This window comes from Brassica napus, chromosome A9, assembly GCF_020379485.1.
Source record: "Brassica napus cultivar Da-Ae chromosome A9, Da-Ae, whole genome shotgun sequence".
In the NCBI taxonomy this organism is placed as follows: Eukaryota; Viridiplantae; Streptophyta; class Magnoliopsida; order Brassicales; family Brassicaceae; genus Brassica; species Brassica napus.
In genome coordinates, this window is record NC_063442.1 from 33,731,733 (window position 1) to 33,743,079 (window position 11,347).

Genomic DNA, 11,347 nt, shown 5'->3' on the forward strand with positions numbered 1-11,347 from the left:
AAAAAAAAAGAAAGAAGAGAATATTATCGTGACGCAAATAATATGAAAGACTCGCAAACATATGGTATGGAGCCCACCATGTTTTTCAACTTGATCACATCTCTTATATTCACCCAAAGAAAATAAAAAAAATACACCAAACCCTCCAGAAATTAAGAAGAAGAGAAAAGACACTTTTACTTTCTCCTTCTTCTCCTCACCTCAATCTCTCTTCGGATTCTCTTTAAGCTTAAGTACATTTAGGGTTTATCCGAGCTCCAAATCCACTCGATTTCTTGAGTTCCACATCAAAAGCTTAGCTCTTTCCATCTGCGTAAGCCTTCTTCTTCTTTTAGCTATCTTTACCCGTACGCCTTCATTTGCACCTTTTCTTCTTCTGCAACTCTCTTTGATTGCTTTATGTTTACATGAGATTTGTGCACCTTATTTAGTAATGTTTCTCTAAATTTGTTTCCTTTTTTCTTTCTGAGATTTCATTTTCTCTGTGTTCTCACTGTCCTTTTGTGCATTCGAAATCACTCTTATGATTTTATGGTCTTTTTTATTAAATTTAATTGGATTAAATCGAATCCTGTAAATCATAATTAATATGTAATCAAGTTTAATGAGATCTGAGAGTTATTCATCTTTCATGGCTCAAAGCTTTCTTCTTGACGCGGTTTGATTTTGCTGTAAATGATTGGTCTGTTCTGTCTTCACATTACTCAGCTAACTTTACTTTCAACGAACTCATAAATTTTCTATTAGAGTTTTGCCTTAAAAAAAATGTCTTCTTTTTTCTCTGTTTTAAGTTTAAAACTAATCTCTCTCTCTCTATATATATAGTGTGCAAATTATAATTAACTAAACCTACTTTAGATCTGTTGGATTTTGTTCCTTTTCATTTCATAAACTATAATGACCTGACCTACTAGTTTTTTTTTTTTTTTTTGCTTATTCTTCTGTTTCAGGTTACTATGCTTGTTGCTGAAGCTTAGAAACAGATCATAGAAGATGGATATTTGATTTTTTTTTCCTTAGAGGTTTTTGTATACTGTGGAAGAAAAAGAAGCTGCAATGGGGTCTTTTGCTGGCTCCTGTGAAATTGTGGAAGAGAAAGATGAAGAAGTAAGATTAGCAAAAGTACACTCAGGGAGACATGGTAAACCTTCTTTGGGAGGATCATCAAGCAAAGACTCAGAGCGTAAGCAGCGAGAGTATCACGGTTCTCTCGAGTACGACATTGACAAGCTTTTTCAATCTATACCCGTGAAACCACCGACGAGGAGGCTACTGAGTTCTTCTTTCCATAACAACTTTGAGACAAGCGCGAGTGCTGGTCCAAGCAGGACCACTAGCCCTTCAAAGAGAAGCGCCATGAAGAAGCCAATGACGCCTCAGTCTCCTAGAGTTGCTGACTCGCTTTCTTTGAAGCAGGCTCTGAGGGACCGCTGCATTTCCAAGGCCTCGGAGATGGCTGCTCAGAAACGGTTGTCTAAATCAGCAGCTGCTTCTCCGAGGGTCTCTGAAGCAGATAGGATTAAGAGTTTGTATAATCAATCCACCAGAGTTGTTCCTGTGGATAAGGGTAAAGGCACCTTGGTTGATGAGACATCGGTAAACAAAGATATACCAAGCACTTCGAGGAGCGTGTCTCAACGGTCTGAAGAGACTTCTAGCCCTGTTTATGAGCCATCTCAAGGTGGAACCAGTTTTGGAGTGGGAAATCAAATGCTGGAGATTAAGGTGTTGCATAAAGCCAACAGATCTGGGTCTTGTCTAAGTTCTGGCAGTGTAGATTGTGAGATAGCGTTAGATGAAAACATCACCTCTACTTCTGCTCAATCGTTTGAGGATGATGTGCAAGAAGTAGACAAACATGTTACCTCACTGCCTTCTGATTCTAGCAAGAAAGACAATGCAGAAGAGCTTGAAAAGAAGATTCTCTCAACCACTCTGGATTTAGAGCAGACAGTGAAGTTGGATGGTGCAGGAACAAAGAAGAGCAAAACGGTAACAAGAATGATTCCACGTCCCAAGCAGCAGCCGAAGAAGAAGATTTTGGTTAAGAAGAAGTTGAAAATTGGGATTGTTTCAACTAAAAAGGATGAAGAAACAGATTCTAGTGCAAATAAACTCCTCTGCCAAAGATGTCACTGTTCCTTGAAGAGCACCAGCATCATCAATAACCAACCACCACCCTCGTATACTACTAGTCAGACTCCTGAGATTTGCTCAGACAGTTTGAGCTCTATCTCAAATAACGTTGGTAAAGAAGCTCATCAAGTAGCCGATGAGAACTCATCTGGTTCTTGTAATGTTAGTCAAAGCTCTGAAGCTGAGATTATTGTCATTAAACAAAACGTTTCCTCTAGCAATAATGACAGTGGTAACAAGTTCGAGTTCTCATTGAGTTCAAAAGACAGTCTTGGCGACTACAGCAGGAGCACAAGCATGAGCGAAGAGAGCAATCTTAGCAGCAGGTTCAGCTGTGGGAACAAGCCTCACATGTCGATGGATGTGAGATGGGAAGCGATTAAGCACGTCAAGTTGCAATGCGGCGGCTCTTTGGGGTTAAGACACTTCAACCTTTTGAAGAAACTCGGTTGCGGAGATATAGGAACGGTCTATCTCGCTGAGCTGATTGGTACGAACTGTTTGTTTGCTATAAAGGTTATGGACAACGAGTTCTTGGCGAGAAGGAAGAAGAGTCCAAGGGCACAAGCGGAGCGTGAAATACTTAAAATGTTGGACCATCCTTTTCTTCCTACGTTGTACGCTCAGTTTACTTCGGATAACTTGTCTTGTCTGGTCATGGAGTATTGTCCTGGAGGAGATGTTCACGTGCTTAGACAGAAGCAGCTAGGTCGATGTTTCCCTGAACCAGCAGCAAGGTAAAGATTGCATTTATTAAATTGTCATTAGTTTGGTTTAGGCCTGTGGGTTCAGTTAGTTCGGGTTATTCGGTTTGGGTAGTTTGGTTTTCGATTAGTTCAGTTCAACATAAATTTTACCGAATTTTCAGTTCGGTATTTGGTTAGTTCGATTTTTAAAAAATCCTACCAAAGTTTTTGATTTTAGAGATTTTGTTTAATTTTGTTAAAATTTTGGATAAATTCGGTTAGTTCTGTTAGAAATTTGGTTAATTCGGTTCAGGTTTTGGGTATAATTTTCTCTTTTTTCAAGAAGAAAACCGATTGTTCAACCCTGAAAACCAATTTTTTTAGAAAACCTACCAAATCATACTGAACCTCTAACCGATTTTGTTAGTTAGTTCGGTTAGTTCGCTTTGGTTTTGGATACGGTTTGGATATAAATTTTTTTTAAGAAGAAACCGATTGCCAAACCAAAAACCGATTTTTCAAAAAAAAACTACTGAGTTTCTAACCAAACTAACTAAAATTTTGGTTCGGTTAGGTTCAAATTTCCAGGGCTAGTTTGGTTAATTGATGATATTATATTTGTTTTCAGGTTCTATGTTGCAGAAATCCTTCTTGCATTGGAGTACTTACACATGCTTGGTATCATATACCGAGACCTGAAGCCGGAGAACATTCTAGTCCGTGAAGATGGACACATCATGCTCACAGATTTCGACCTCTCACTTCGATGTGCAGTGAACCCAACTCTTCTCACATCAACTTCTCCTCCAGATCCCGCAAGAATGTCAGGTCCATACAACACATCAAACTGCATACAACCGTTCTGCGTCAACGAACAGTCTTGCCAGGTCTCCTGTTTCAGTCCAAGACTCTCCTCAAACCAACAACAAGAAGGTCGAAAACCGAAACGGGCTGATCAACTCTTGAAGAGATCATCGTTGCCTCAGCTCGTGGCTGAACCAACAGAAGCAAGATCCAACTCCTTCGTGGGAACACACGAGTACTTAGCTCCTGAGATCATCAAAGGAGAAGGACACGGCGCCGCGGTTGACTGGTGGACTTTCGGGGTTCTTCTCTACGAGCTTCTGTACGGGAAAACGCCTTTCAAAGGCTACAACAACGACCAGACTTTGGCTAATGTTGTCTTGGAGAACCTCAAGTTTCCTGATAGCCCGCTTGTGAGCTTCCAGGCGAAGGATTTGATCAGAGGGCTTCTGGTGAAAGAACCAGAGAACCGGTTCGGGACAGAGAAAGGATCTGCAGAGATCAAAAGACATCCTTTCTTTGAAGGGTTGAACTGGGCTCTTATCCGGTGCGCAACACCTCCTGAGCTGCCGGATTGCTACGACTTTGGACAGGGTTCACCTGGAGGCAATGATGATAGGTATCTTGAATGTAAAGCCATAGGGGACCATCTTGAGTTCGAGTTGTTTTAAGTTAAAAGGTTCTTAAGCTAAGACTGGTAAAAGTATTCAGAGTAAACGTTGTTGTAATCTATATCATGTCTTATATGTAAAGTGTAGCCTCTTCTGAGATATAATCTCATCTTGCAATCACTAAAGAGTAAAGAAGAAGGTCAAAAAGACATCTTTGATCATCAGCTTGGCTCCACTTTTTAACTTTTACTTTTGGCGGGATTGCTTGTTTTGATTTTGGAATGGTGTAAAAGCAAAGCAACTTCGTTTCAGAAGCTTAAATTGAAGCAAAAGCAAAAGACAAAGACACTTAAAGTGCATATATAGATGTTGGGAGAGACATGTTGTAATAAACAAGAAAGAAATGAGTATCAAGAACTCAGGAGCTGCTGCTCCTGCTTCTGCAGTCAACACCAACGGGAAGCTTCCAATGGAGGAGAACGAAGACGAAGAGATATGGAAAGTGGCGGTGTCAAGGTTTCAAGCCAGAGAAGAAGAGATCGAGAGGAAGAAGATGACTGTTAAGGAGAAAGTTCAACAGAGGCTTGGCTTTGCAGAGGAAGCTACAAGATGCTTGACTCAAACATTGGAAGTAAGTACATAAAAAGCCTTTTTCTGTTCAGACTAGAAGAAGTTGATAATGTTTGTAACTAAAAACAGGAGCTGGAGATCATGGGAGATCCTATGAGAAAAGAAGTTGGAATGGTGAGGAAGAAAATCGACATGGCGAATCGAGATATCAAATCTTTAGCTCAAAGCTGTCAGAAGAAGGTTCTTTCACATTTTCATCTTACAAAAAGAAAAGAGTTATGCTCTAAAACTTATGTTTAACAGAAGAGAATGATATGGACAGGAGAAGGAATACAAAGAGACATTAGAAGCTTTCAATGAAAAGAACAAAGAGAAAACTCACCTTGTTTCCATGTTAATGGAGGTATAATTATATTCAAAGAATTAAAGCTCTGTAGCTTCATACACAGCAAGATCTATTGTATGTTGATGACTTTTTTCTTTTGGCAGCTACTTGCTGAAAGCGAAAGAGTAAGGATGAAGAAACTGGAGGAGATCAACAAGACTGTTGGAGCCTTGCAATGAGAATGAAACAAAAGAATTGGATGTTACCTTTTAAAAGAGTCTTAAAATTTGTATGAGTTTTTTTTTTTGTATGAAGACTATATTCAAGTCATCTCTATTAAAAACTGAGCTACCATGTAACATGTTGCATCAAATATAAGAATGATAAGAATATGATCACTTCCTTTTATATCATGTGTACCTCAATGGAGATGCAATCATATTATAAGGATCTGAAATAGCTAATTAAAACATACTTATCACCAACATCTAACCCAAGAAACTGCTCAGGTACTGACTTGTGACATAGTTATCAGTTATCACCAACATACTCAAAGTTTAGACATAAATTACTGCAGAGGGAAGAAAGAAAACAGTTCCAAAGCAGGCAAATTAGGCCTAACAACATCACCAGAGCAAAAACAATTCATAGAAAAACCATCTGCAGAAAGTGCAGATTCAAAGGCAACACTTTCATCAGTGAAAGACTTGAGTTGAGATTCCCATTTGTTGAAGAACACTTGACGTTGAGGAGGCTGACCTCAAGGCTTCAGCCAATGGCCCACCCATATTGTTGTGGTTCCCTCCACTGCTCCACCAGTTCATGTTTTGTTGCTGCTCCCTCTCATTATTGTTGTTGTTTCTCATGTTTGCTTCTTCTTCTTCATTTCCTGTGGAAAGCTTTAAGGAAACGTCTGAGGGAGGGTTACCGGGCATGGAGATGGAAAGATGACAAGTCGATGAGGTCAATGGACTTGAGGTAGAGTCAGATGATCTTGGCCAATCGTCAAAGAAAGGTCTCAGGATGTGACCATCATCTGATCTTCCATTGCTGAACCCACTGTGAGTTTCATATGGCCTCTTGCTGTTGTTGCTTTCTTGATTCATGTCCGAAGGACAACTGTTAGACATGAACATTGTCAAAAGAGGATCCAAACAAAAAAGGTTTTAAACTTTTTAATCCATTTAGCTAGAGATTAAAGACTGATTTAACTCAATAAGCAAGTCATACTAATAAATAAATCAATAATTGAAGTTGTTGTTGTTTTCCTGAAATGAGTTTTTAGGGGAAGTGGTTGCAGAATCTAAGAGCTTTTGTTTTTCTTCTATGCAGGTTATGTCAGCTTTCACTGAGACCCTACCATCACATTATTTTCAAATACATAAGTATACTCTCTCTTTCTATTTCTCTGATTGAAAAGTTAGATTCTCTATCACACATCCAACTTTTATCATTATCTCTCAACAAAAGAAGAATTTGTTTTTTTTTTATTTTCACAAAAATGATGATAAGTCTCTCTGTCACCCAATTGCCAACATTACCCCTTTCCTCACACCATCAATTCACAGTGGAATAACTATGCCCATATCCCAAACAACAAATTTTTTCATAATTTCTACACATTTATCATTGTATTGAAACCTTTGTCATTAGTATTCTGTTATTATGCAAAACACTTGTCTTAACTCTCAAGACTCTTGACCAAAAAGAATAATGACTTCAGTTAAACTGAGTGTTTTTTGTGTGTACCTTTGATGACTATTAAGGTGGAGATGTGGAGATGAATGATGTGAAGAGCCAGAGGAGAAGAAGAGATTGTTTGGTCCATGACCAAGCTCCTCGCCTAAGACAAAGGAAGATGCTGCGTTTGTGGTGGCGGTTTTGGCGGTTGTTTCCACAGGCTTTCTTGAACGGTTTCGACCACGGTGGATGTGGCGGTCGCAATACTTGTGACCGCCTACAACATCTCTCGAACATCTCCATTTCTTCCCGTCCGTTCTCTTGCACCTCCCTGGCTCAGGATCCATTGCTCCTCTCCCCCAATACCCTGTGTGTTCATTAGTAAAACATGTTGTTACTAACAACCAACAAAAAAATCTCACTCAAGACAGTGATTAATAATGTTTCATAAACCCCAACTTGTTTTGTTCTTCTACGTTGCTCATAGATCTTCTAGAAAGGTTTAAAGTCCAGGATTGCAAAGTAGCCTTTTAAAGATAAAATGTATTTACTTTATTATTTAGTGAGTCTAGGAATTGGAAGTTTTATAGATCTTGAAAGATTTTTCTTTCTAAAATTAAAAGTATAAGCAAGACATAGATTGAGAGAGGCTCACAAGAAGCTTGGTGATGAGGGAAGTTATGTTGCAGAGGATGCTGAAGGAAGTTCAAAGGAGACTGATGGAAGAGACTTTTCTTGATGGGCAAGAGGAGCTCTTGAGGAACAGAAGCACCAGCCAGCATGTATCTGTAGATCAGTGCTTGTAGCTCAAGTTCTTGCCGCTGTGCCAAGCTAAAGAAGTTTCCCATCTCTACAAATTTAACATACAACAAATCAGTCACAACTTCAAGATTTAAGTGAAGAAGTCTTTGCCCTTTACAAAAAAAAACAGGAAACACTTACTGAGGTGCCTTGTAGAGGAAGAGGAAGAATCAGGAGTGAAACATGAGAATGAGGAAGAAGAGGTGGGTTCAGGGACAAAGAGAGGTAGAGCAGCAGCAGAAGTTTCAGTTTGAGACTGAATCTGATCAAAGAAAAAGCTAGACATCTTAGTTGCAGAACCTTGTTCTTCTGACTCATTCTGCTGCTGACTTCTCCATTGCTTCAGTTGTAAGTCCATGGAAGAGAGAGAGAGAGAGACAGAGAAATGTGTTGGTTGCTTTTGGGATAGTTTTTTTCCCCACTTCTTTGTGTCTTAGAGAGAGTGGCTTAATAAGCAAAGACAACCACAACAAAAGGCTTATGTGTTTGGCTTGTGACCCCAACAAAAAGTAAAGAGTTTTTTTTTTCACTTTGTTCTTTGCAGGTAGTTTGCTAGAGCAAGCTAAGAGAAAGATGAAAAGAGTTTTTTTTATTAAGGAACTTGATAGAGAGAAAAAGACTATGAGACAAGACAGTTGAGAGGGGAAATAAAATTTAGAGTAAAGAGTGTGATTTTCTATAATATCTGAATGTGTGTTTTGAATTAAAAACGGTTTCTTTATTTACTATAAAATTTAGTAAATCAGAAAACACAAAAAGAAAGCACTGCAAGATGCTTGCAGATGGAGAGATAGTAGTACCTGCAGTGTTTATGTTTCTCACTGCCTTGGAAATATCACTTCCTTTTATATCTCATTTTAATATTCCATATTAAGTAGTAGCTTAAAGAGAAAAGAGAAGCCTATTATTTAAGATATTGTAATTAAAGATCCATTCAATGTGATGTAACGTAACCTTCAATTTTTTTTATGCAGATGTCATTTGTTTCAGAGATTGTGTTACAAATGTATTAGATTCTGAACATAATCACTGGATTTGACTAACTCCCCGGTCAACTGATGTGCAGTGTATGACACTGTAGACTGCATATGGAGAAAGCTGCAATATATTTTGATCTCTGGATTCTATAATATTAGAAGTGAGTTGACTAACCATTTTCTATTTACAACAAACTACTAAATATATAATTAGATTAGTAAGTATATCACTATTTTAGCATTTTTACTTGTCTAATAATGTTTATCTTTCTTTTTTCTTTCATGCAGTATGTAGATTTGAATTTGAGTTTAGTGACACATACCAGTAAACAACACACTAATAGTAGCTGTGTAGTTTTGGCTAATAAACTATTTACTTTACTCTAATTTGTAACCGTCGTTACTTTATTATTATTCATTAAAAATCATCTGTAACGTCTATGCATTTGGAAGTTTTTTCATCAACTTTGGTTTATATGGTAAAAGTGAAACTGAATATTAGTATTGTGTGGTTTCTTTTTGAAGGTGTGGGGGATTGGTAGCGACTGGTTTGGTCTTTCCAAAAGAAGTTGGACTTGTTTTACAGGTTACAAATTTCGTTTAGAAGACCATTTACGAGTTAAAAAAATGAAATTATCAGTGATTGTTTATGGATTTGGAAATATTATAACGTAGATGCAGATATTTCAGATATTATAGAAAGGAAAAAAAAATTGCTCGCTAGAATACCTTATATCGATAAGTGGTGGAATAATATACTACCAGAAAAGGCCAAGTAAACTGAGAAAAAAATATTTAAATGAAGTAAGAAACATGCATTTATATACTCACTCCGCTGAATAAATACAAAAAAACATTCATTAATTTCAAAGTATCTTTATTTGGTGGTGCCATGATAGTATTATTTTATAGTTTTGAGGAAATAAAGTAATAAATATGAGCAAAGGACGATAACGATATTTCATCTAGGAGTGAGCCAGCCTTGCGAGAGAACCTTTTTTTTTTGTTGACAAAAAATGCGAGAGATCCTTCGTAAGAGTTTCTTCTATTCATTCACTCCCACCAGTTTCGGCGGCATTTATTTGCACTATTCCTAAATAACCTAAACTAGTTGCGTTATATCATGGCCCATGGATTACGTTAGATATTACATGTATATATTTTCTTTGTGTGTATATGTGATGTTTGCGTTATATCATGGCCCATGGATTACGTTAGATATTACATGTTGTATACTTTCTTTGTGTGTATATGTGGAGTCATCATATATCTTTGATAAAATTTGGAGTCACGTGCACTACTAACACCTCTTGGCACTTGTTCTGTCTTCACTATAAGGAACAACAAACCAAAAAGCACATTGGATATCAAATTTGAAACAAAAGTGTGAAAGCTTGATGAAAACAAACAAATCATAGAATAGTTTTATATTATGATGACCCATTAATGCAAACTACTAGACTACATTCTTATTTCAAGTAAATATATGTCTGAATGGATTCAGATTTGTTGTTCTTTCTTTAGAGGACCAAAACTGAAAGAAGGAAGGAACATAGACGAATAATGACAGTTCCAGAAATACCTAGAGATTTGAGAAAATTTGAGTGGACGAAGGTTGGGTCACGTGCTAAAACTAAGACCAGATGAGATGAAAAGAGGGCCCGGCCCAAAACTACTCCACCCACTTGATTTGAAAATCAATCCGAGCTTGAAAACGAAATCAGCTTTAGGAGGAGCCCTAGTTTCCGACGAGGGCGCAGACGTTGGGTCCCATTGTATAATGCGAGACCAAATCACCACCAATTATGTGTTGCTTTTTGTAATTTACTTTTTTACCCACGAAAGCTACCCTCTATTTACGCAATTTGCCTACTATTTACGTTTTTTTACGATGGGCCGGGCCATGTGTTGTTTTTGAGATCCTGCTGGTAGATTCTTTTCTATAATGTCGTCTCTTTACGAGTCACGACTCACGACGAAAGAATCCACAAGAGAATCGGCTGTTGTTTCCAATCAGCTTTTCACCATTGTCTATCAGAATTGTTCAGTTTTGGTTATTAATAGACTATTACTAACAAAATTTTCAGAAGAAAACAATTGTGGATTAGATTTATTATGTTCATTGATTGTTTTTATTTGAATCCACACAAAGATTTTGACTATTGGGTCTATTTGGTTTTATCTATCGACAGTAAGAAGTTTTGAGGTCACATGTCCATGAGAAGACAAATACGTTTTCTAGGACACTGTGTCAAAAACTTTGATTCAATACTTCTTTTACCAGGAATGAAACGTATATATTACAGCAGAAGAGCCAAGCTGAGTCAACGTGGGCCTAAAAGGCAATTAAAGCCAGCACGCGAGGCTTCACGTGATACCACATGCATGCCTAATTATATATTTACGAGGTGATTTTTCCGTGCTCATACACAGATATAAATATTTTTAAAATAAATAAACTATAATAATTGATTACTATTTACTTTTAATTTTAAATTAATTTATAATTTGGATGCATCATTTATATTTATAATATTATATTATTTTAATAATACATATGATTTTATATATGTTATATTTAATCGGTTTTGTTGTTTTTACAATCAATTTAGTTATCATTTGCGTAATTTTTATTGCATCTCTGAATTCAACTATAATATTTTTTATTCTAAATATATTAAAATTTTGATTAATTTCTTATTTGCATTTAGGTGGTTGTTGTCTTAAATATGTAAATATATTTTATGAAGATTATGT

The 11,347-nt window shown here is 37.1% G+C and overlaps 3 protein-coding genes across 3 annotated transcripts; 2 read left to right on the forward strand and 1 right to left on the reverse strand.

Annotated features, from left to right (window-relative positions):
* Nucleotides 1-94: 94 nt before the first annotated feature.
* LOC106367926 (serine/threonine-protein kinase KIPK1-like) lies at nt 95-4,458 on the forward strand. The gene is made up of 3 exons (XM_013807794.3): nt 95-313; nt 951-2,873; nt 3,451-4,458. The coding sequence occupies exons 2-3, from the start codon at nt 1,057-1,059 to the stop codon at nt 4,295-4,297; spliced, it is 2,664 nt and encodes an 887-aa protein (XP_013663248.2). The 5' UTR covers nt 95-313; nt 951-1,056; the 3' UTR covers nt 4,298-4,458.
* Nucleotides 4,459-4,636: 178 nt separating this feature from the next.
* On the forward strand, nt 4,637-5,540 carry LOC106367928. The gene is made up of 4 exons (XM_013807796.3): nt 4,637-4,868; nt 4,937-5,047; nt 5,130-5,210; nt 5,297-5,540. Exons 1-4 carry the CDS (start codon nt 4,641-4,643, stop codon nt 5,369-5,371), a joined length of 495 nt encoding a protein of 164 aa, XP_013663250.1. The 5' UTR covers nt 4,637-4,640; the 3' UTR covers nt 5,372-5,540.
* Nucleotides 5,541-5,571: 31 nt separating this feature from the next.
* Nucleotides 5,572-8,396, reverse strand: LOC106367927 (growth-regulating factor 4). Its single transcript, XM_013807795.3, has 4 exons — nt 7,755-8,396; nt 7,468-7,662; nt 6,882-7,179; nt 5,572-6,251 (listed from the first exon to the last, which is right to left on the reverse strand). The coding sequence occupies exons 1-4, from the start codon at nt 7,969-7,971 to the stop codon at nt 5,828-5,830; spliced, it is 1,134 nt and encodes a 377-aa protein (XP_013663249.2). The 5' UTR covers nt 7,972-8,396; the 3' UTR covers nt 5,572-5,827.
* Between the last annotated feature and the right edge of the window lie 2,951 nt (nt 8,397-11,347).

Excerpts from the sequence above, each read along its gene's own strand:
- LOC106367926 (XM_013807794.3), top strand. The coding sequence starts at position 1,057 with ATGGGGTCTTTTGCTGGCTCCTGTGAAATTGTGGAAGAGAAAGATGAA. Across the intron at positions 2,874-3,450 it reads TTCCCTGAACCAGCAGCAAG|GTTCTATGTTGCAGAAATCC; the intron begins GTAAAGATTGCA and ends ATTTGTTTTCAG.
- LOC106367927 (XM_013807795.3), bottom strand. The coding sequence starts at position 7,971 with ATGGACTTACAACTGAAGCAATGGAGAAGTCAGCAGCAGAATGAGTCA. Across the intron at positions 7,663-7,754 it reads TTCCTCTACAAGGCACCTCA|AGATGGGAAACTTCTTTAGC; the intron begins GTAAGTGTTTCC and ends TTAAATTTGTAG. Across the intron at positions 6,252-6,881 it reads CACCTTAATAGTCATCAAAG|TTGTCCTTCGGACATGAATC; the intron begins GTACACACAAAA and ends CATGTCTAACAG.
- LOC106367928 (XM_013807796.3), top strand. The coding sequence starts at position 4,641 with ATGAGTATCAAGAACTCAGGAGCTGCTGCTCCTGCTTCTGCAGTCAAC. Across the intron at positions 5,048-5,129 it reads CTCAAAGCTGTCAGAAGAAG|GAGAAGGAATACAAAGAGAC; the intron begins GTTCTTTCACAT and ends TGATATGGACAG. Across the intron at positions 5,211-5,296 it reads TTGTTTCCATGTTAATGGAG|CTACTTGCTGAAAGCGAAAG; the intron begins GTATAATTATAT and ends TTCTTTTGGCAG.